General features: G+C 65.0%; 2 protein-coding genes and 1 pseudogene across 2 annotated transcripts; 1 reads left to right on the top strand and 2 right to left on the bottom strand.

The window, feature by feature from the left end:
• LOC137466791 (partner of Y14 and mago-like) lies at positions 1-3,805 on the bottom strand (annotated as a pseudogene).
• A 1,973-nt stretch (positions 3,806-5,778) lies between these two features.
• Positions 5,779-12,145, bottom strand: LOC137466797 (melanocyte protein PMEL-like). Its single transcript, XM_068178453.1, has 11 exons — positions 11,926-12,145; positions 11,687-11,833; positions 10,585-10,710; positions 9,890-10,051; positions 8,775-9,152; positions 8,198-8,485; positions 7,709-8,068; positions 7,533-7,617; positions 7,253-7,455; positions 6,658-6,745; positions 5,779-6,040 (listed from the first exon to the last, which is right to left on the bottom strand). The coding sequence occupies exons 1-11, from the start codon at positions 12,143-12,145 to the stop codon at positions 5,878-5,880; spliced, it is 2,220 nt and encodes a 739-aa protein (XP_068034554.1). The 3' UTR covers positions 5,779-5,877.
• A 3,720-nt stretch (positions 12,146-15,865) lies between these two features.
• LOC137466801 (cyclin-dependent kinase 2) lies at positions 15,866-21,981 on the top strand. Its single transcript, XM_068178457.1, has 7 exons — positions 15,866-16,025; positions 16,112-16,189; positions 17,522-17,642; positions 18,121-18,291; positions 18,973-19,074; positions 20,829-21,032; positions 21,823-21,981. Exons 1-7 carry the CDS (start codon positions 15,910-15,912, stop codon positions 21,925-21,927), a joined length of 897 nt encoding a protein of 298 aa, XP_068034558.1. The 5' UTR covers positions 15,866-15,909; the 3' UTR covers positions 21,928-21,981.
• Positions 21,982-22,948: the final 967 nt, after the last annotated feature.

The raw sequence follows: 22,948 nt of genomic DNA, 5'->3' as shown, positions 1-22,948 counted from the left end.
TAAAATAAAAGAAAGTAAAATAAAAGAAAGTAAAATAAAAGAAAGTAAAATAAAATAAAATAACCAAAAATAAACCAAATTAAAAAACCCGCAAAAAAACCCCAGCAATAAATCCAAAAAAACCTTTACAAAACCAACCAAAACCCCCAAAAACACCTCCGAAACGAACCCCAAAAAACCCCGAAACGAACCCCGAAGCCCAGCGCAAGGCCGCAGCCGCAGGGGGCGCCGGTTACGAGTCCAGCTCCATCTCGAGCGCCCGCAGCTCCTCCTCCAGCGCTCTCCTCCGCGCCAGCTTCTGCAGCTGCTCGGGGCTGGGCTGCGGCACCGCGCCGTCCTCCAGCCGCCGCCGCAGCTCCTCCACCTGCCGCAGCTTCTTCCGCAGGCTCTTCATGCGCCGGCCCCGCTCCTCGCTGCCGCCGCGCTGCCCCGAATTCTGCCCGGAGTTATCGCCGGAGCTGCTCCCGCCGTTACTCCCCGAATTCTTCCCCGAATTCTTCCCCGAATTCTTCCCGGAGTTATCCCCGGAGCTGCTCCCGCCGTTACTCCCCGAATTCTTCCCCGAATTCTTCCCGGAGTTATCCCCCGAGCTGCTCCCGCCGTGCTGCCCCGAATTCTTCCCCGAATTCTTCCCGGAGTTATCCCCCGAGCTGCTCCCGCTGTTACTCCCCGAATTCTTCCCGCTGTTACTCCCCATATTTTTCCCCGCGTTATTCCCGGAATTATTGCCCGAATTCCTCCCGGCATTATTCCCGCTGTTGCTCCCCGAATTTTTCCCGGAATTCTTCCCCGAATTACTCTCCGAATTCTTCCTGCCGTTACTCCCGGCATTATCCCTGGAATTATTCCCGGCGTCGCTCCCCGAATTAACCCCGGAATTATCCCCGGGATTCTCGCCGGGATTCTTGCTGGAATTCGCGGGATTCTTGCTGGAATTCGCGCTGGAATTCTTGCCGGAATTCCCAGGATTTGCCGCGGTTTCCTCCCCTCCCTTCTCCCCCGCTGTCCCTCCTCCTCCTCCTCCTCCTCCTCCTCCAGCCCGATTTTTTCCAGCGCCTGGCTCAGTCCGTCCCCCGCCGTTTTCCCGATCCTTTTCCTGCTGCTGTTTCCTCTTCTCTTTGCGTTTCAGGTTCCTCCGGGCGCTTTTGGATCAAAGCTGGGGAGGGGTCGCCGCCCTCGGGCCGCCCGGGGGTCCCTCGGCTCGGTGGGGAAGGGGTGGGCTCGGGGTTTAAACCCGGCGGCAGTTCGGGTTTGCTCCGGAAGAATTTCACATATTTGTTCTCGTAGCTGTGGTGGCGGGGAGGAGGGAATAAAATTAGGGGAAAAAAAAAAAGGTCAGGGGGTTTTGGGGAGTCCTGGAGGGGTTTGGGGGGGACAGGAGGAGTTTGGGGGGGTCCTGGGGGGGTTTGGGGGGGACAGGAGGAGTTTGGGGGGGTCCTGGAGGGTTTGGGGGAGACAGGAGGAGTTTGGGGGGGTCCTGGGGGGGTTTGCGGGAGACAGGAGGAGTTTGGGGGGTCCTGGAGGGGTTTGGGGGGGGTCCAGGAGGGGATTTGAGGGGACAGGAGGGGTCTGAGGGGGTCCAGGGGGAATTTGGGAGGGTTCTGGAGGGGTCTGGGGGGGACACGAGGGATTTGGGAGAGACAGGAGGTGATGTGAGGGGTTTGGGGGCACAGGAGGAGTTTGGGGGGGTTCTGGAGGGAATTTGAGGGGTTTAGGGGGGACAAGAGGGGTCTGGGGGGGGGACAGAAGGGGTTTGGGGGACCCAGCGAGGACCCCGAACCAGGCCTGGGTGGGACTCGACCCCTCCCCACAGCCTGGGGACCCCCAGGACCCCCCAGGAGACCCCTGGGGACCCCAGGACCCCTCCCCACAGCCCGGGGACACCCCTGGAGACCCCCAGGGCCCCCCAGGACCCCCCTGGGGACCCCAGGACCCCTCCCCACAGCCCGGGGACACCCCTGGAGACCCCCAGGGCCCCCCAGGACCCCCCTGGGGACCCCAGGACCCCTCCCCACAGCCCGGGGACACCCCTGGAGACCCCCAGGGCCCCCCAGGACCCCCCTGGGGACCCCAGGACCCCTCCCCACAGCCCGGGGACCCCCAGGACCCCCCACTCACACGGGCACCTCCTCCTGGGGCACGTAGCCCTCCTTGACCCGGCGCTGCTTCCGCCAGGTCCCGTCCGGCCGCTGCGTGGACGGGATGTACCTGCCTGGGGACGGGGGGGACACTGTGGGGACACCTGGGGACAGGGGGACACCTGGGGACAGGGGGACACTGTGGGGACACCTGGGGACAGGGGGGACAGCAGGGACAGCCTGGGGACAGCCTGGGGACAGCCTGGGGACACTGTGGGGACACCTGGGGACAGGGGGACACCTGGGGACAGGGGGACACTGTGGGGACACCTGGGGACAGGGGGACACTGTGGGGACACCTGGGGACAGGGGGACACTGTGGGGACACCTGGGGACAGGGGGACACTGTGGGAACAGCCTGGGGACAGCCTGGGGACAGCAGGGGACAGCCTGGGGACACTGTGGGGACAGGGGAACACTGTGGGGACACCTGGGGACAGGGGGACACCTGGGGACAGGGGGACACTGTGGGGACAGCCTGGGGACAGCCCCACAGACACCACAGGGATTTGGGGACACCACGGGGACACCCGCGGACAGGCGGGGGACACCCTGGGAGACCCTGGGGACAGGGAGACACCTCCACAGACACCGGGGGGACAGGGGGACACCCCGGGAACACCCCCACACCACGGGGGGACACCCTGGGGACACCCTGGGGACACCCCCACAGCCACGGGGGGACACCCTGGGGACACCCCGGGAACACCCCCACACCACGGGGGGACACCCTGGGGACACCCTGGGGACACCCCCACACCACGGGGGGACACCCTGGGGACACCCTGGGGACACCCCCACAGACACCGGGGGGACACCCTGGGGACACCCTGGGGACACGCTGGGGACACCCCCACAGACACCGGGGGGACACCCTGGGGACACCCTGGGGACACGCTGGGTACCAGGGACACCCCAAAGGCCCTGCCAGGACCCCCAGAGGGGCTCGGGGACATTCCTGGGGACCCCCCAAACCCAACCCCCCCTCAGAGACCCCAAAACCCTCACGGAGACCCCAGAGCTCTCCTGGGGACCCCAAACCCTCACGGAGACCTCCGGGACCCCTCCCTAAAAACCTCGCCCCCCCCCCCGGCCCCTCACGGGTGTCCCGGGACCCCCCCTCAAATCCAAACCCCCTCACGGAGACCTCCAGGACACCCCTAAAAACACTCCGAGCCCCCCCCCCCAAAATCCCCAGGCCCTCCCAGGCCCCTCCCAAGGGTCCCTGGACCCCTCCCCAAATCCACCCCCCCCCCAGAGACGCCAAAAACCCCTCCCAGACCCCCCAAATCCTCACGGGGACCTCCAGGACCCCTCCCCAAATATACCCCAGGACCCCCCCAGATCCCTCAAGGGGGTCCCGGGACCCCTCCTCAAATCCAACCCCCTCTCAGCGACCCCAGGACCGCTCACGGAGACCCCCAACCCCTCACGGAGAGCTCCGAGACCCCTCCCCAAAAACCGCGCCCCCGCCCCCCCGCAGGCCCCTCACGGGGGTCCCGCCCCGCCTTGGGCCCTTCCCGTCCCCGGGAGCCCCGCGCGGGTCCGGGGGGGTCCCGGGGGTCCCGAGGGGGTCGGGGCAGCCCCCGGGGGGTCCCGGAGCCCCCCCCAGGCCGCGGGGCCCCCCCGCGCTCACCGGTCTCGTCCGTCACATAGGGCGTCGCCATCTTTGCGCGCGCGCCGCGGGGCCGCCCCGGAAGTGACGTAAAGGCGGCGGCGCGGCGCGGGGGGTGTGGCCTTTAGGGTGGAGGTGTGGCCACACGTGGGATATGAAAATTAGAGGGCGGGGCTAAAAGCGGAAATGAGCTTGGTTTGTATGGTAATTAGAGGGCATGGCAATATGTTGATTAGGAAATTAGTGGGTATGACAATGATGGACATTTAAATAATATGGAAATTAAGGGGCGGGGTCAAATAGTGAATGCAAATTATGTGGCAGATGAAGAGGCATGGCCATTGTTGGGCATGTAAATCAGAGGGCATGGCCAAAATGAGGACACGGACTTTAATTGATATGCAAATTAGAGGGCGTGGTCACACGGTGATGTACAAACTCATGGGCGTGGTCAAATAGTGGGGTGATAATTAATTAATATGGAAATTAAGAGTTGTAGTCACCATTATTGAAATTGGGGCATGGCCAAATGCTGAAATAAACTTTAATTACTATGGAAATGAGGGGGCGTGGTCATTGTTTAGAATGGGAGTCACATGGTCCAAATTTATGCATGATCATATAAGCTATATGGAAATTAGGGGGCGTGGTCAGGGGCAATCATTGTCTTTACCATGGAAAAGGGTGCGTGGTCATTGGATGATATGGAGATTAGAGGGTGTGGCCAAGAGGAGCATGAGCTTAATTAATATTAAAATTGGAGGCATGGTCATTTGCTTATATGGAAATTAAGGGGTGTGGTTTAATGGATTTCCCCCAAATATGGAAATTGGGGGGTGTGGCCATTGCTTTATGTGGAAATTACGGGCATGGTCACAAAATGGGTGTGGTCATTTACAAATATGGACATTAGAGGGCGTGGCCAAAACAAATGATTGGCTCTATGTAAATTAAGGGGCGTGGTTGTTGTAATATAAGGAAATGTGGGTGTGGTCACAGGAAGGGGCGTGGCCATGAACAGATATGGAAATTGCAGGATGTGGTCAAAAATATCTTTAATCAATATGTAAATTAGGGGGCGTGGTCGCTGGTTTTGGGGCAGGGGTCCCCACATCAGAGGCCTTGGAGGAGGGGCCCCACCCGGACCCCCCCAGGACCCCCCAAAATCCCCCCAGGATCCCCAAAATCCATCCAAAAACCCCCCAAAACCCCCCTAGGACACCCCAAAACCCCCCAGGACATCCCAAAACCCCCCAAAATCCCCCCAGGATCCCCAAAATCCATCCAAAAACCCCCCAAAACCCCCCTAGGACACCCCAAAACCCCCCAGGACATCCCAAAACCCCCCAAAAGTCACTCAGGACCCCCCAAAATCCATCCAAAAACCCCCCCAAAACCCCCCAGGACACCCCAAACCCCCCCTAGGACACCCCAAAACCCCCCCAGGACATCCCAAAACCCCCCAAAAGTCACTCAGGACCCCCCAAAGTCCATCCAAAAACCCCCCAAAACCCCCCAGACCCTCAAACCCCCCCTAGGACACCCCAAAACCCCCCAGGACATCCCAAAACCCCCCAAAAGTCACTCAGGACCCCCCAAAGTCCATCTAAAAACCCTCCAAAACCCCCCAGACCCCCAAATTCCCTTCAGGACCCCCAAAATTCACTCAGGTCCCCCCAGAACCCCTCCAGGACACCTCCCAGACACCCCAAAACTGCCCTAAAACCCCCAGGACACCCCCAGATCCCCTCAGACCCCTAAAAAACCCCCCCAGACCCCCCAAAACCCACCCCAAAACACCCAAAACCACCCCAAATCCCCTCAGAGTCCCCCATTACCCACCCCAAAATTCCCCCAAAACCCCTCCAGGGCACCCCCAGACACCCCAAAACCCACCCAAAATCCCCCCAAACCCCCCCAGATCTCAGAGCTCCCCAAAAACGCCCGTAAATCCCCCCCCAAACCCCCCCGGGACCCCCCAAACCACACACGGAGCTGGAGCCACGGCCACATCGCTGCCTTTACTCTCGGTGCCACCGAGGCCACCACGCGTGTCCCCAACCCCCCCCCAGCTCCGGGGGGGTCCCGGGGGGTTTTGGGGGGCTGGTTTTGGGGCGGGGGTCCCTAGACGGAGCGGCCCCGGAGGAGGGGGCTGCTCTCGCCGCTCGGGGCCCCCCCCAGGGCGCGCTGCAGCAGCCGCCGCACGGTGACGTTTGGGGACAGCCACCCCCGGGGCCGCCCGGGGGGCGTGGGGGGCGCCGGGGACAGCGCCGGGTGCTTGACTCGTCTGGGGGGGACACGGCGGGGGGACACGGTGTCACCTCCTGCCTGTGGGGTGTCCCCGGTGTCCCCAACCCCAAAGGGAGTGTCCCCAGTGTCCCCACAGTGTCACCTCCTGCCTGTGGGGTGTCCCCAGTGTCCCCAACCCCAAAGGGAGTGTCCCCAGCCCCACCGTGTCACCTCTGCCCCACAGGGAGTGTCCCCAGCCCCACAGTGTCACCTCCACCCCATGGGGAGTGTCCCCAGTGTCCCCAACCCCATAGGGAGTGTCCCCAGCCCCACAGTGTCACCTCCACCCCATGGGGAGTGTCCCCAGTGTCCCCAACCCCATAGAGAGTGTCCACAGTGTCCCCACAGTGTCACCTCCACCCCATGGGGAGTGTCCCCAGTGTCCCCAACCCCATAGAGAGTGTCCCCAGTGTCCCCACAGTGTCACCTCCGCCCCATAGGGAGTGTCCCCAGCCCCACGGTGTCACCTCCTCCCTGTGGGGTGTCCCTGATGTCCCCAACCCCACAGTCTCACCCGACCCCATAGGCAGTGTCCCCACTGTCCCCATTGTCCCCTTAGTGTCCTCAATATCTGCAATGTCCCCAGTGTCCCCAGTGTCCCCAGTGTCCCCTCACCTGTAGGTGTACGCGGCCGTGCCCAGGGCAGCCGCCACCAGCACGAGCCCCACGAACAGCGTGGTGCGGCCGGTGGCCGGAGCAGCTCCTGGGGACAGCGACAGCTCAGTGCCACCCCTTGGGGACATCCCCCAGACCCTGTCCCCGTCACCTCCGGCAGGGCAGCGACAGCTCAGTGCCACCCGGGGGGCCTTGGGGACATCCCCCGGACCCTGTCCCCGTCACCTCCGGCAGGGCAGCGACAGCTCAGTGCCACCCGGGGGGCCTTGGGGACATCCCCCGGACCCTGTCCCCGTGTCCCTGTCACCCCTCCAGAGCAGGAACACCCCAGCCCCGCCCGGGGGACACCCAGGACCTCGTCACCGTGTCCCTGTCACCCCCCGGAGCAGGAACACCCCAGCCCCGCCCGGGGGACACCCAGGACCTCGTCACCGTGTCCCTGTCACCTCTTCCGGGCCGGGGACAGCTCAGCCTCACCCAAGGGACACGCGGGGACATCCCCTGGACCCTGTCACGCTGTCCCTGCCACCCCTCCAGGGCAGGAACACCCCAGCCCCACCCAGGGGACACCCAGGGCCCTGTCCTCGTGTCGCACCTCCCACGGCCACGCGGGTGGTGGCCACGGCCAGCCCGTTGCCGTTGGCCAGGGACACGTTGAGGCAGAAGAGGCCGGAGCGGTTGAAGTCCTGGCGCAGCACGAGCTCGCAGCCGGGCGACGGCGACACCGCCGAGCACGACTCCGCCTCCGCCGTGCGACACTCGGCGTCCGCCACCACCGTGCACACCTCCTCGGGCAGCCTGCGGGCACGCCGCGTCAGCGCCGGGGACACCGCGCTGCCTTGTCGCCGCCGCTGTCGCCCGCTGTCGCCACTCACCCGCCCTCGCACGTCACCGTCAGCTCCACGCTGCTGCCGCCGCCCTCGGGCACCACCTGCACGATGGCCACGCTCTCGATGCCCTCTGCGGGGGGCGAGGAGGGGTCAGCGGGGTCGGGAAGCCCCGGCCGGACCCCCCGGGACCCCCCCGGCACCCCCGGGAGCCCCGGACTCACGGACGATGTCCAGCTGGGTGGCGAAGGTGCCGTAGCGGTACAGGACGCAGCCGGGTGAGTCCTCGGCTGGGGCCTGGCGCTTGACCAGCGCCAGCGGCTGGGCAGTGGCGCCAGCTGTGGCCGCAGCCGTGGCCCCAGCTGTGGCTGCGGCTGTGGCCCCAGCTGTGGCTCCAGCTGTGGCAGCGGCCAGGGACACAGCAGCGACTCCCACGGTGGCTTCTGTGGTGGCATCCGCCGTGACACCAAGCGTGGCTGCAGCGGTGGCATCGAGGGCAGATCCAGCTGTGGCCGATCCAGCTGTGGCCGATCCCGCGGTGGCCGCAGCTGTGACACCACCCGCGCCTCCGTCTGTCGCCGCATCTGCAGGGACACACGGGAGACGCTGGGCGAGGACAAGGGGACAGCGAGCCCTTGGGGACAGCGAGCCCTTGGGGACACCCCCAACATGTCCCCTCCCTGCCGCCAGCCCCGGCTCGGGCCAGCACCCACCTGCAGCCGCTGTCCCCTCCGCGGGGACCGCGGTGACAGAGGTGTCCCCGGCCGCGGTGGCGACAGCGGGGGACACGGAGGAGGCGACAGCCGCGGTGCTGGCAGCGAGGGCGGGGGCGGTGGCGGAGGGGACCGAGAGCTCGGTGACAGCGGCGACAGAGGGCTCGATGGCGGCGGTGACAGCGGGATCGGTGGCGGCGGGGACCGAGGGCTCGGTGACGGCGGGGTCCGAGGGTTCCGCCGCCGAGCCCCCCGTGGGCTCCACGGGCTCCGCGGGGGCTGCGGGAAAAACGGGGTTGGGGTCACCCAGGACCCCCCAGAGCCCGGGCTGGGGTCACCTCTGGTTTGGGACCCCCCCGGGACCCCCCCAACTGCAGTGTCGGGGGTGCTCCGTGTCCCCTGGTGACACCGGGGACACACACCGTGGGGTGGGGTGGCTCTGGGGGCTGAGGGGACACTGGGGACACACACTCTGGCACGGGGGACACTGGGACCACACCCCACGGAGCACCCCGGACACCGTGCGCACCCCCAGCAGGCGATGCCACCCCAAACCCCCCCTTCCCCTTCCCCTTACCCGTGCTGGCCACCGCCACCGTGCTCTGTCCCCCGGCCGGGGTGGTGGCCGCGGGCCCGGTGGCCCCGGTGGGAGCCCCGGTGGGGCCCGGCGCGGTTGTGGGGCCGCAGGGGCTGAGCGGGATGGCGGCCTGGAGCACCAGGCGGGCCGAGAAGGTGCCGGTGTCCAGGTAGGTGTGGGTGACGGTGGCGCTGCGCGTGATCAGGGTCCCGCTCCGGTCGCCGAAGTCCCACGAGTAGGACACGTCGGCGTGGCGCAGGTAGCGGCTCGGGTCGTGCAGCCGCACGGCGAACGCCACCGCGCGGTTCCGCACGAAGCGCCCGGCACCGGCCCCCGCGTCCTGCAGCTGCGACACGTCCACGGCCAGCGGGACTTGGTCTGCGGGGACAGCGCGGGGACAGCGCGGGGACACGGGCGAGGGGAGGGGGACAGCGGTGTGGACGGCCATTGGTCTGACTGGCACCCGAACGCTGGCGCACGGTGTCACCTGCACCCGGTGTCACCTGCACCCGGTGTCACCTACAGCCAGTGTCACCTCCAACCTCAGCACCCAGTGTCACCTGCACCCGATGTCACCTGCACCCGGTGTCACCTACAGCCACTGTCACCTACAGCCACTGTCACCTCCAACCTCAGCACCCAGTGTCACCCGCACCCGGTGTCACCTGCACCCGGTGTCACCTCCAGCCAGTGTCACCTCCATCCTCAGCACCCAGTGTCACCTGCACCCGGTGTCACCTGCACCCGGTGTCACCTCCAGCCAGTGTCACCTCCATCCTCAGCACCCAGTGTCACCTGCACCCGATGTCACCTGCACCCGGTGTCACCTGCACCCAGTGTCACCTATATCACCGACGCCCAGTGTCACCTGCACTGTCACCTACACCCACTGTCACCTACAGCCAGTGTCACCTCCATCCTCAGCACCCAGTGTCACCCACACCCGGTGTCACCTGTACCTGGTGTCACCTACAGCCAGTGTCACCTGCAGCCTCAGCACCCAATGTCACCTGCACCCACAACCCCCCACAACCCCCACTCCAAACCCCCTGCCCCATTTTCCCCGTGCCCCCCCTGTGCCCCCCAGTGTCCCCCGGTGTCCCCGTGTCACCCACCGGTGATGCTGAACTGGGAGCTGGCGTGGCCGATGGGGATGAACTTCTGGCGGCCCCGGTAGTGGTACACGGCCACCTCCATGGTGTACGAGCCCAGGGCCACCCCGGCCGTGCCCACCGTGAGCCGCGACGCTGGCCCGTCCACCACCTGCCAGTAGCGCCCTGGGGACAGCGGGGACAGTGCCACCACAGTGGGGTCAGTGCCACCACGGCGTGGTCAGTGCCACCATGGCGTGGTCAGTGCCACCACCGGGGGGTTGGTGCCACCACGGCGTGGTCGGTGCCACCACAGCAGGGACAGTGCCACCACGGCGTGGTCAGTGCCACCACAGTGGGGTCAGTGCCACCACAGCGGGGTCAGTGCCACCACAGCGGGGTCAGTGCCACCATAGCGGGGACAGTGCCACCACAGTGGGATCAATGCCACCACAGTGGGGTCAGTGCCACCACAGCAGGGACAGTGCCACCACGGCGTGGTCAGTGCCACCACAGTGGGGTCAGTGCCACCACAGCGGGGACAGTGCCACCACGCCGTGGTCAGTGCCACCATAGCGGGGACAGTGCCACCACAGTGGGATCAATGCCACCACAGTGGGGTCAGTGCCACCACAGCGGGGTCGGTGCCACCACAGGGGGCTTGGTGCCACCTCGGGGACACCCGGCGCCGTGTTTGGGGTGACCGGTGCCATCCTCACCCCATGTCCACCAGACGTAGACGAACTTGCCCCGCTTGCCCCTGGGCATGGGCTGCCCGTCGGGAAAGGTCCCGCTGGCGTCCGGCTGCTCCGCGAACACCGGGTCCCCCCGTGCCACCCGCGTGCCTGTGGGGACAGCCGGGGTGAGGGGACACCGGGGACCCCGCGGGGACACTGGGGGGGGTGAGAGGACATTGGGGACACCAGGGGGACACCACGGGGACACCACGGGGACACAGGGGGTGAGGGGACACTGGGGTTTCGGAGGTTTTGGGGGGTCCAGAGGGTTTTGGGGTGGTTTTGGAGGGTTTGGGGTGTGTTTGGGTGGTTTGGGATGGTTTCAGGGTGGGTTGTGGGTGGTTTTGGGGAGTTTTGGAGGTTTAAGGGGTTTTGGGATGGTTTTAGGTGGTTTGGGGTGGTTTGGGGTGGTTTGAGGTGGTTTGGGATGGTTTTAGGTGGTTTGGGGTGGTTTTGAACAGTTTGGGGTGGTTTGGGGGGGTTACTGGGTGGTTTGGGGTGGTTTTGGGGTGGTTTGGGGGGGGTTTGTGATGGTTTCGAGATGGTTTTGGAATGGTTTCAGGGTGGTTTGGTATGGTTTTGGGTGGTTTGGGGGTGGTTTTGGGTGGCTTGAGGTGGTTATGGGGTGGTTTCAGGGTGGTTTTGGGTGGTTTGGGGTAGTTTTGAGCAGTTTGGGGTGGTTTGCAGTGGTTTGGAGTGGTTTTGAGGAGTTTGGGGTGGTTTCAGGATGGTTTGGGGGTGGTTTGGTTCTGAGTGGTTTGGGATGGTCTCGGGGTGATTTTGGGGTGGTTTCAGGGTGGTTTTGAGCGGTTTGGGGTGGTTTGGGGTGGTTTCAGGGTGGTTCTGAGTGGTTTTGGGTGGTTAGAGGTGGTTTCAAGGTGGTTTGGGGTGGTTTTGGAGTGGTTTGGGGTGGATTAGGATGGTTTGGGGTGGTTTCAGGGTGGTTTGGGGTGGCTTTGGAGTGGTTTGGGGTGGATTAGGATGGTTTGGGGTGGTTTCAGGGTGGTTTGGGGTGGCTTTGGAGTGGTTTGGAGTGGATTAGGGTGGTTTGGGGTGGTTTTGGGGCGGTTTGGGGCTCACTGACCATTGACGGTGCAGTTCTGCCCCCACACCACGCGGCCATCGGGCAGCACGCTCTGGTTGCCCGGGAAGCGCAGGGCGATGGAGAAGGTGGCCTGGGCACCCGCCATGGTGGGAGCGTCGTTGCTGATGTCGAAGGTGACATCGCCACCTGCTCGGGGACACGATCGGGGGGTGGCAGGGGGTCAGTGACACGGCCGGACCCTGCCACTGACACGGCCAGGCAGGGCGGGTGGCACTCACCTCGCCAGCAGTCGCGGGTCCCCTGGTGCCAGAGCGGGTACAGCGCCGTGTCCCAGGTCCGGAACGGCGCCGGCCGCCCGCTCCACGCCGGGCTCCGGCCACGGCTCCGGCCTGGGCTCCGGCCAGCGGCTCCTGGGGGACAGCGACAGGGACACCCCGCGCCCAGGGCATCAGCGGCGCCACGTGTCCCTCGTGGCACCGTTTTTTGGGGGGCTGTCATGTCCCCCCTGTCCCCATTTTCGGGGGCTGTCATGTCCCCCCTGTCCCCATTTTCGGGGGCTGTCATGTCCCCTATTGTCCCCCATTTTCGGGGGCTGTCATGTCCCCCCATGTCCCCCATTTTCGGGGGCTGTCATGTCCCCCATGTCCCCCATTTTCGGGGGCTGTCATGTCCCCCCATGTCCCCATTTTCGGGGGCTGTCATGTCCCCCATGTCCCCCATTTTCGGGGGCTGTCATGTCCCCCCTGTCCCCATTTTCGGGGGCTGTCATGTCCCCCCATGTCCCCCATTTTCGGGGGCTGTCATGTCCCCTATTGTCCCCCATTTTCAGGGGCTGTCATGTCCCCCATGTCCCCCACTTTAGGGGGTTGCCATGTCCCCCCGTGTCCCCCATTTTTGGGGGTCTCTCCTGTCCCCCCCGTCCCCCTTTTTCAGGGGTTTGTCACATCCCTACACGTCCCCACCTCATATGGGGCTGAAGGGTCCCCCCCACGTCCCCCCCACCCTCAGGGGTCCCACACGTCCCCCACTCCCAGGACGCTGCCAGGTCCCCCATGTCCCCAACTCGCAGGGGTCTGTGAGGTCCCCGTGTCCCCAGTGTCCCCTCCCCAGGACCCATCTCCCCATATCCCCCTCTACCAGGGGTCCCCCACCCCTGGGGTGTCCAGCCGGGTCCTCCCGACCGTGGGGACCCTGGGGGGACCCGGGGGGGCTCGGGGGGGACCCGCGTGACAGAGCTCGGGCCAAGCCACGCGCGGGGCAAAGCCATCACATGGCCCCAAAGCCCTTTCATGTGACGCTCAGCTGAGCCGGGCCGGGCCGGGCCGGGGCGGGCACCCCCCGTGTGCCCCCGGGGTCGGGGGGCTGCCAGGTCACCCCGGTACTGGGGGGCTGCCGGGTCACCCCAGTGTTGGGGGGCTGCAGAGTCCCCCGTGTCCCCCCAGGGTCGGGGGGCTGCCAGGTGACCCGTGTCCCTCCATTGCTGGGGGGCTGCCGGGTCCCCCCAGTTTCGGGGGGCTGCAGAGCCCCTGTGTTCCCCCAGGGTCGGGGGGCTGCCAGGTCCCCCCAGTTTCGGGGGGCTGCAGAGCCCCTGTGTTCCCCCAGTGTCGGGGGGCTGCCAGGTCCCCCCAGTTTCGGGGGGCTGCAGAGCCCCTGTGTTCCCCCAGGGTCGGGGGGCTGCCGTGCCCCCCGTGTGGGCTCGTGGGGGGCTGCCCTTCGTGTCCCCCACTTTCAGGGCTGTGTAAGGCTCTACGTCCCCTCCCGGGGTCCAAAGGGTCCCCCTGTGTCCCCGTCACTCCCGGGGCACTGCCAGGTCCCCCAAGTCCCCCCATTTTCAGGGGTGTCTCAGCTCCCCCCTGTCCCCCCTTCACACGGGGCTGCCACTTCCCCCCTTCCACCCAAAAAACGGGGTCCCCCCTTGGCAGGGAGAGCGGGGCTGCGTGCCCCCCCCATTTCCAGCGGGATGGTGACCCCCACATCCCGCCCCACACCCCACACCCCACAACCACCCCCGGGGACCCCCCAGCCACCCCCAGGGGGATTATCGGGGTACAACCCAGCTCCGTGAAGGATTTGCCTTTAAGGGGGGACTCTGCACCCCAACACCCCCAAAGCATGGGGTTCTGGGCACCCCCCACCCCCCAAAAAACCCCACTTACGCCTCTAAGCCGAACCCACAACCACCTCCAAGGGGGATTATCGGGGTACACCCGAACTCCGTGAAGGATTTGCCTTTGAGGGGGGCTCTGCACCCCAAAAACCCCAAAGCATGAAGCTCCGGGCGCCCCCCGCACCCCCAAAAAACCCCACTCACGCCGCTGAGCCTCAGCCAGGAGCAGGAGCGTCCCCAAAACCGCGATGGCCCCGAGCCCCCTCATGGTCGCCGCTCGCCTCCCCCCACGCTCGGCACGGCCGGGGCAGAGGCGCCGGGCACGGGGACAGCGACACAAAAAGGGGCGCTCATTTGCATGACCCCACCCCAAAAAAAAGGGGGGCGCAGGGGCCGCCCCCCCCTCCCCACGTGGGGCCACCCGCGGTCACACGGTGCGGGCCTGCCCCGGGGAGGGGGGGTGGGGGGGACGCGGGGACCCCCCCCAGATCGCCCAGGGGGTTTTGGGGGGGCGGCCCCCCCATCCCGGCACACGGAGACCCCTGGGATGGGGATTTGGGATTTGGGGGGTTTGGGGTTTGGGGGGTCGTGGGGGCCGCGGGGGTGACAGCCATGGCGGGGGGAGCGAGGGAGCAAAAAGGGGGGGGGGTCCCCAATTCTGCACACAGCGGGGGACCCCCGGTTTGACACTCAAAGGGGGGCCCGAGCCCAGGGAGAGCGGGGGACCCCCAGTGTGGCACGAGGGGGGTGGGGACCCCGATCCCGGTGGGACACCCATGGGGGACCCCGATCCCGGGGGGTGACACGGGGGGGGGACCCCGATCCTCGTGGGTGACATGGGGGGGGACCCCGAATTTGTCCACACAGGGGGACCCCGACCCCCGGGTGACACGGAGGGGGACCCCGATGACACAGGGGGACCCCAATCCTGGTGGTTCATCCATGGGGGGACCCCGATCCCGGGGGGTGACACAGAGGGGGACCCCGATGACACAGGGGGACCCCGAACCTGGTGCGTGACACGGAGGGGGACCCCGATTTCGGCGGGTGACACGGGGGGACCCCGAGCTTTCCGGCTCTGGCCGTTTCCGTGCCCCCCGGGGCTGTCCCGGTGCGTGTGGCCGCTCGTGCGGGCCGTGCCCGTGGGGCCACGTGTGCGGAGAGCCCCGTGACCCCCGGAGAGCCCCGTGACCCCCGTGTGCTCCCCGGGGCTGCTCCCCGTGACCCCCGTGTGTCCGGCTGTGGTCTGGCCGCAGCCCGCGGCGCGGTCCCGGTGCCGGTGTCCGGTGCCGGTGTCCGGTTCAGGCACTGGCCGAGCAGCCCGGGCGGGGCCTGCAGTGTCCCGGTCCTGATCCCGACCCCATCCTGGTCCCTTGTTCCGATCCCATCCTTATCCCGGATCCCGATCCCAGTCCCGGTCCCTGTTCCAATCCGCGGTCCCGATCACTGTCCCGTGTCCCTATCCCGGTCCCAACCCCCAGTCCCTGTCCCTATCCCCGGTCCCGGTCCCTGTCCCGTGTCCCAGTCCCGGTCCCAATCCCCGGTTCCGATCCCTGTCCTTGTCCCTATTCCAATCCCAATTCCCGGTCCCCATCCCTGTCCCCAATGTCCCAATCCCAATTCCCGGTCCCTGTCCCCAGTGTCCCAATCGCAATCCCCGCCGCCGCTCCCGGTAGCGCTACTTTCTCTTTAAGGGATCTCCCGCGTCGTCGGCGACGTCACGCCCCGCTCAGCCAATGGGCGGCGGCGCGGGGGGCGTGGCCGGCGGAAAGGCGGGAAGCGGCGCGGGCGGGGCCGCCGCGGCTTTGGCGCGCGCGGGGGGGACGCGGCGGCCGCGCTCGGGACCCCAGGGACCCCCCCAGGGACCCCCAGGGACCCCCGGGGACACCCCGAACCCCCCAGGGACACCCCGGCCCGCCCAGGGACACCCCGGGCCCGGGACACCCCCGGAGCCCCACCCCCAGCCCGGATATCCCCCCCGGGACCATCCCCCACCCCCGGGAACCCCCGGGGACACCCCCGACCCCGTGCCACCCCCGGCGTCCCCACCCCCAGCCCGGATATCCCCCCCGGGACCACCCCTGGGGACACCCCCGGGCCGCCGCCCCGTCCCCATTCCCGGTGTCCCCCCGGTGTCGCCGCCCGTGTCCCCTCCATGGAGAACTTCCAGAAGGTGGAGAAGATCGGCGAGGGCACCTACGGCGTGGTCTACAAGGCCCGCAACAAGGTGACAGGAGAGGTGGTGGCGCTCAAGAAGATCCGCCTGGACACGTGAGTGGGGGTCCCGGGGGTCCCGGGGGGGTCCCGGGGCGGTCCCCGGGGCTCACAGCCACCCCCCACCCCCGGTGTCACCGCAGGGAGACCGAGGGTGTCCCCAGCACGGCCATCAGGGAGATCTCGCTGCTCAAGGAGCTCAACCACCCCAACATCGTCAAGTGAGCCTGGGGGGCTTCTGGGGGGCTTCTGGGGGGAGATGGCACCGAGGAGGGGTCCCAGGAGTGTCCTGGGGGGTCTTGGGGGAGATGTCACTGAGGAGGGGTCCCAGGAGCGTCCTGGGGGGTCTTGGGGGAGATGTCACTGAGGAGGGGTCCCAGGAGCGTCCTGGGGGGTCTTGGGGGAGATGTCACTGAGGACGGGTCCCAGGAGTGTCCTGGGGGGTCTTGGGGGAGATGTCACTGAGGACGGGTCCCAGGAGTGTCCTGGGGGGTCTTGGGGGGCTCTGGGGACTTTAGGGGGAGATGTCACCGAGGAGGGGTCCCAGGAGCGTCCTGGGGTGTCCTGGGGGCTCTGGGGGGTCGTGGGGAGCCCCCCGTGACCAGGGCTGTCCCCAAGCTGTGCTGTGACCGTGCCAGGCCCTGTGGTGTCCCTGGGGCCATGGGACCCCTGGGGCTGTGGTGTCCCCGTGTCGCTGTCCCCATGTCCCCAAGCTGTCCCCGTGTCCTTGTCTCCATGTCCCACTCCCCGTGTTCCATGGCTGTCCCCGTGTCCCAGACCTTGTCCCTATGTCCCTGTCCCTGTGTCCCACACCCTGTCCCCATGTCGCTGTCCCCGTGTCGCTGTCCCCGTGTCCTTGTCTCCATGTCCCTCTCCCTGTGTTCCATGGCTGTCCCTGTGTCCCAGACCCTGTCCCCGTGTCCCTGTCCCCGTGTCCCTGTCCCCATGTCTCCGGGCTGTCCCCGTGTCCCCAGGCTGTCCCTGTGTCACTGTCCCCCTGTCCCAGGGCTGTCCCCATGTCCCCGGGCTGTCCCCGTGTCCCCAAGCTGTCCCCATGTCGCTGTCCCCGTGTCCCCAAGCTGTCCCCGTGTCGCTGTCCCCATGTCCCCAGGCTGTCCCTGTGTCACTGTCCCCCTGTCCCAGGGCTGTCCCCGTGTCCCCATGTCGCTGTCCCCGTGTCCCTGTCCCCGTGTCCCCAGGCTGTCCCCGTGTCGCTGTCCCCGTGTCCCCAAGCTGTCCCCGTGTCGCTGTCCCCGTGTCCCCAAGCTGTCCCCGTGTCCCCAGGCTGTCCCCGTGTCGCTGTCCCTGTGTCCCCATGTCGCTGTCCCCGTGTCCCCAAGCTGTCCCCGTGTCGCTGTCCCCGTGTCCCCAAGCTGTCCCCGTGTCCCCAAGCTGTCCCCGTGTCCCCATGTCGCTGTCCCCGTGTCGCTGTCCCTGTGTCCCCAGGCTGTCCCCGTGTCGCTGTCCCTGTGTCCCTATGTCGCTGTCCCCGTGTCCCCAAGCTGTCCCCGTGTCGCTGTCCCCGTGTCCCCAAGCTGTCCCCGTGTCCCCAGGCTGCTGGATGTCATCCACACGGAGAACAAGCTGTACCTGGTGTTCGAGTTCCTGCACCAGGACCTCAAGAAGTTCATGGACTCCTCGTCCCTCAGCGGGATCGCGCTGCCGCTCATCAAGGTGGGGCCCTAAAACACCTGGGGGACACTGGGGGGACCCTAAAAGTCCTCTGGAGGATGTGGGGGACCCTAAAACATCTGGGGGGACATTGGGGGGACCCTAAAACTCCTCTAGGGGACATTGGGGGACCCTAAAACCCCGGGGGGTGACTTTGGGGGTTCCTAAACCTCTCTGAGGGGACCCTAAATCCCTTGGGGGGGACATTGGGGGGACCCTAAACCCCTCTGGGGGGCAATGGGGGGGTCCAGGGAGTCCCTGAACTTTCTTGGGGTGACTCTGGGGTCCCTCTGGGCACATTCTGGGGGGTTTAGGGACACCCGGGTGACCCCAGTGTCACCCCAGGGGGGTTTAGGGACACCCTGGGCAGATCCCAAGACCCCCTGGGCGTCCCCCAAAACCCCAGAGGCACCCTGGGGGTCTCAGGGGTCACTCAGGGGGCTGACCTCGATGTCCCCAACGATGTCCCCGCTGTCCCCAGAGTTACCTGTTCCAGCTGCTGCAGGGGCTGGCCTTCTGCCACGCGCACCGGGTCCTGCACCGGGACCTGAAGCCGCAGAACCTGCTCATCAACGCCGAGGGCTCCATCAAACTGGCCGACTTCGGGCTGGCCCGCGCCTTCGGGGTGCCCGTCCGCACCTACACGCACGAGGTGTGGGCTTTGGGGGATTTCAGGCCTTGGGAGGGGATGTGGGGGGGTTTTGGGGTTTGGGGGGCTCAGAACCGATTCAGGGTACCTGTGAAAACCTACACGCATGAGGTGTGGGGTTTGGGGGGATTTGGGGGGGATTTGGGGGGCTCAGCAGCCCTTCAGGGTGCCCATATAAACCTACACGCACGAGGTGGGCTTTGGGGGATTTCGGGGATTTGGCAGCATTTTTGGGGCATTAGTGTCCCCGATGTCCCTAGGTGGTGACCCTCTGGTACCTTAGGGCTGTCCCCAATGTCCCCAGGTGGTGACCCTGTGGTACCTTAGGGATGTCCCCAATGTCCCCAATGTCCCCAGGTGGTGACCCTGTGGTACCTTAGGGATGTCCCCAATGTCCCCAATGTCCCCAGGTGGTGACCCTGTGGTACCTTAGGGATGTCCCCAATGTCCCCAATGTCCCCAGGTGGTGACCCTGTGGTACCTTAGGGATGTCCCCAATGTCCCCAATGTCCCCAGGTGGTGACCCTGTGGTACCTTAGGGATGTCCCCAATGTCCCCAATGTCCCCAGGTGGTGACCCTGTGGTACCTTAGGGATGTCCCCAATGTCCCCAATGTCCCCAGGTGGTGACCCTGTGGTACCTTAGGGATGTCCCCAATGTCCCCGATGTCCCCGATGTCCCCAGGTGGTGACCCTGTGGTACCGCGCCCCCGAGATCCTGCTGGGCTGCAAATATTACAGCACGGCCGTGGACATCTGGAGCCTGGGCTGCATCTTCGCCGAGATGGTGAGGGACACCTGGGGACACTGAGGGGACACCGGGGACAGAGGGGACAGCTGGACATATTGGGGTGTGACAGAGCCTGGGCTGCATCTTTGCCGAGATGGTGAGGGACACCTGGGGACACTGAGGGGACACCGGGGACAGAGGGGACAGCTGGACATATTGGGGTGTGACAGAGCCTGGGCTGCATCTTTGCCGAGACGGTGGCTGGCACCTGGGGACACTGAGGGGACACTGGGGTCTCTGGGGGCGTCCTGGGTGTCCCCAGACACCCCGAGGGTGTCACTGGGGGTGACCCTGATGTCCCCAGACCCCCCTCAGGTGTCACTGGGGGTGACCCTGATGTCCCCAGACCCCCCTCAGGTGTCACTGGGGGTGACCCTGATGTCCCCAGACCCCCCGAGGGTGTCACTGGGGGTGACCCTGATGTCCCCAGACCCCCTCAGGTGTCACCGGGGGTGTCCTGGGTGTCCCCAGACCCCCTCAGGTGTCACCGGGGGTGTCCTGGGTGTCCCCAGACACCCCGAGGGTGTCACTGGGGGTGACCCTGATGTCCCCAGACCCCCTCAGGTGTCACCGGGGGTGACCCTGATGTCCCCAGACCCCCTCAGGTGTCACTGGGGGTGACCCTGATGTCCCCAGACCCCCCGAGGGTGTCACTGGGGGTGACCCTGATGTCCCCAGACCCCCTCAGGTGTCACCGGGGGTGTCCTGGGTGTCCCCAGACCCCCTCAGGTGTCACCGGGGGTGACCCTGATGTCCCCAGACCCCCTCAGGTGTCACCGGGGGTGTCCTGGGTGTCCCCCTGGGTGACCCTGCGGTGACGTCACCGTGGGAACAAAGGGACATTGTGGAGGCCCCGGGGGGGGGAGGGGACACCATGTGACCCTCCACGTCACCCGGGGGGGTCACGAGGGGCTCACGGGGCGGGGGAGGGGACAAAGCCCCGGGGGGAGGGGACAGGAGGGGACCGGGGGACCCCGGGTTGCCTTGCGGGTGGCCAGGATGTCCCCAGCCCCCCGGGGGGGTCTCAGGTGTCCCTTGGGGTGTCCCCCCTGTGTCCCCTCCTCAGCAGTGTCCCAGACCCCCCTGGGGGTGTCCCCAGTGTCCCCAGATCCCTCTGGCTGTGTCCCCAGTGATGTCCCCAATGTCGCCCCAACCCCATTTCCCAATCCCAGATCACCCCAGGTGTCCCCAGCCCCCCCGGGGGTGTCCCCTGTCCCCCGTGTGCCCCCAGATCGCTCCCAGGGCTCTGAGATCAAACCCTGTGTCCCCTGTGGCTGTCCCTAGGATGTCCCCAGTGTCCCCAGTGTCCCTGGGATGTCCCTGGGATGTCCCTGGGATGTCCCCATTGTCCCCAGCGATGTCCCCAATGTCCAGTGATGTCCCTGGGATGTCCCCAATGTCCCTGGGATGTCCCCAATGTCCCACTGATGTCCCCAATGATGTCCCTGGGATGTCCCCATTGTCCCAGCCATGTCCCAGTGATGTCCCCAATGTCCAGTGATGTCCCTGGGATGTCCCTGGGATGTCCCCAATGTCCCAGTGATGTCCCCATTGTCCCTGGGATGTCCCCATTGTCCCAGTGATGTCCCCAGTGTCCCAGTGATGTCCCTGGGATGTCCCCAATGTCCCTGGGATGTCCCCAATGTCCCTGGGATGTCCCCAATGCCCAGTGATGTCCCTGGGATGTCCCCAATGTCCCTGGGATGTCCCCAATGTCCCTGGGATGTCCCCAATGTCCCCGTCACCCCCAGATCACGCGCCGGGCGCTGTTCCCGGGCGACTCCGAGATCGACCAGCTGTTCCGCATTTTCCGCACGCTGGGCACGCCGGACGAGGCCGCCTGGCCGGGGGTGTCGGCGCTGCCCGACTACAAATCCACCTTCCCCCGCTGGGCGCGCCAGGACCTGGCCAAGGTGCTGCCGCCCCTGGACGACGAGGGCCGCAAGCTCCTGGCGGTGAGGGGACGCTCGGCCCCATTTTCCCGCTTTGCCCTGATTTTTTCCCCAGTGTTCCCCACTTTTCCCTGCTTTTCCCCCACTTTTCCCTGCTTTTCCCCCACTTTTCCCTGCTTTTCCCCCACTTTTCCCTGATTTTCCCCCACTTTTCCCTGATTTTCCCCCACTTTTTCCTGGTTTTTCCCCGCTTTTCCCTGCTTCTTCCCACTTTTTCCTGCTTCTTCCCACTTTTTCCTCCTTTTTCCCACTTTGCCCTGATTTTCCCCACTTTGTCCTGATTATTCCCCAATTTTTCTTTCATTTCCCCCACTTTTCCCAGATTTTCCCCCATTTTTCCCAGTTTTCCCCATTTCCCCCATTTTTTCCCATTTCCCCCCATTTTCCCAATTTCCTCAGATTCCCCCAATTTTGCCCACTTTTTCCTGATTTTTCCCCACTTTTCCTTGCTTTTTCCCACTTTTCCCTGCTTTTTCCCACTTTGTCCTGATTATTCCCCAATTTCTCTTTCATTTTCCCACTTTCTCCAGATTTTCCCCCAATTTTTCCTGATTCCCCCCCCTTCCCCCCCATTCCCCCCATTTTTTCCCCCTTTCCCCCAATTTTTTCCCATTTCCCCCCATTTTTCCCATTTTTTCCCATTTTCCCCCAATTTTCTCCCTTTTTGCCATTTTTCCCATTTCCCCTCATTTTCCCCCATTTGTCCCCATTTTCTCCCCGTTTCCCCCAATTTTTCCCCCCATTTTTTCCCATTTTCCCCATTTTTTCCCATTTTCCCCGTTTTTCTCCCCAGCAAATGCTGCACTACGACCCCAACAAGCGAATCTCGGCCAAGGCCGCCCTGGGCCACCCCTTCTTCCAGGACGTCACCAGAGCTGTCCCCCACCTGCGCCTCTGACCCCAAAAACGACCCCAACCCCCCAAAAATGACCCTAAAACCCCAAACATATCCCCCAAACCACCCAAAACGTCCCCGAAAGACCCAAAACGTCCCCAAATGACCCCAAACCCCCAAAACGTCCCCGAAAGACCCAAAACGTCCCCAAATGACCCCAAACCCCCAAAACGTCCCCAAAATACTCCAAAACTTCCCTGGATGTCCCCAAGATGTCCCCAAATGTCCCTAAAATATCCCCAGAACGTTCCAGAATGTCCCCAAAAGACCCCAGAATGTCCCTACGTGTCCCCAGATTGTCTTCAGGGACCCCCCCAGATGTCCCCAAAATGACCCCAACCCCCCCCAAAGTCCCCAAAATGTCCTCAAAAGACCCCAAAACTTCCCTAAATTTCCCCAAATGTCCCCAAAAATTACCCCAAAACCCCCAAAATGTCCCAAAACGTCCCCAAAAGACTCTAAAAAACGTCCCTGAATGTCCTCAAATGTCCCTAAAATATCCCCAAATGTCCCAAAAAATGTCCGGAAATCCCCCCAAAATGTCCCCAAATCGTCCCCAGGGGGGTCCCAAGGCCACCCCCTCCCCCCCCCCGTGCCACCCCCTCGATGTCCCTTTGTCCCCTCCCCCGAACCTTGGGGGCTTTTTTGTGATTTTTTTGCAGGAATTTGTAATAAAATTTATTCGGTTTTTATCACGGGGGGGCGGGGTCAGGGTGGCATTGTCACCTCCGGGGCTGGCCTGTCACCTCCCCCCTCCATCCTGAGGCCCCAAAAAAATGTCCCCGAAACCCCAAAAAATGTCCCCACCCCCCTCCGCAATGTCCCCAAATCTCCCAAAAATGTCCCCAAACCCCCCCCAAAATGTCCCCAAAACCCCCCCAAAATGTCACCAAAACCCTCCTAAGTGTCCTCAGCAACCCAAAAAAAAAATGTCCCCAGACCCTTCCAAACTGTCCCCAAATGCTCCCAAACACCCCCCAGAACCTCTCCACCCCCTCGGGTCACCAAAAACCCCCCTCCGTGT

Source organism: Anomalospiza imberbis, unplaced genomic scaffold (genome assembly GCF_031753505.1).
Source record: "Anomalospiza imberbis isolate Cuckoo-Finch-1a 21T00152 unplaced genomic scaffold, ASM3175350v1 scaffold_439, whole genome shotgun sequence".
NCBI lineage: Eukaryota > Metazoa > Chordata > Aves > Passeriformes > Viduidae > Anomalospiza > Anomalospiza imberbis.
The sequence above is the reverse complement of the archived record's forward strand: the minus strand, read 5'-3'. Positions and strand labels throughout refer to the sequence as shown.

Bases quoted from the DNA above. Each gene is read 5' to 3' on its own strand.
- LOC137466797 (XM_068178453.1), bottom strand. From the start codon at position 12,145: ATGACAGCCCCCCAAAAAACGGTGCCACGAGGGACACGTGGCGCCGCT. The intron at 8,486-8,774 runs GTAAGGGGAAGG...CCAACCCCGTTT, and splicing joins GGTGGCGGTGGCCAGCACGG to TTCCCGCAGCCCCCGCGGAG. The intron at 7,456-7,532 runs GTGAGTGGCGAC...GCGTGCCCGCAG, and splicing joins ACGGTGACGTGCGAGGGCGG to GCTGCCCGAGGAGGTGTGCA.
- LOC137466801 (XM_068178457.1), top strand. From the start codon at position 15,910: ATGGAGAACTTCCAGAAGGTGGAGAAGATCGGCGAGGGCACCTACGGC. The intron at 17,643-18,120 runs GTGGGGCCCTAA...CGCTGTCCCCAG, and splicing joins TCGCGCTGCCGCTCATCAAG to AGTTACCTGTTCCAGCTGCT. The intron at 18,292-18,972 runs GTGTGGGCTTTG...CGATGTCCCCAG, and splicing joins TCCGCACCTACACGCACGAG to GTGGTGACCCTGTGGTACCG.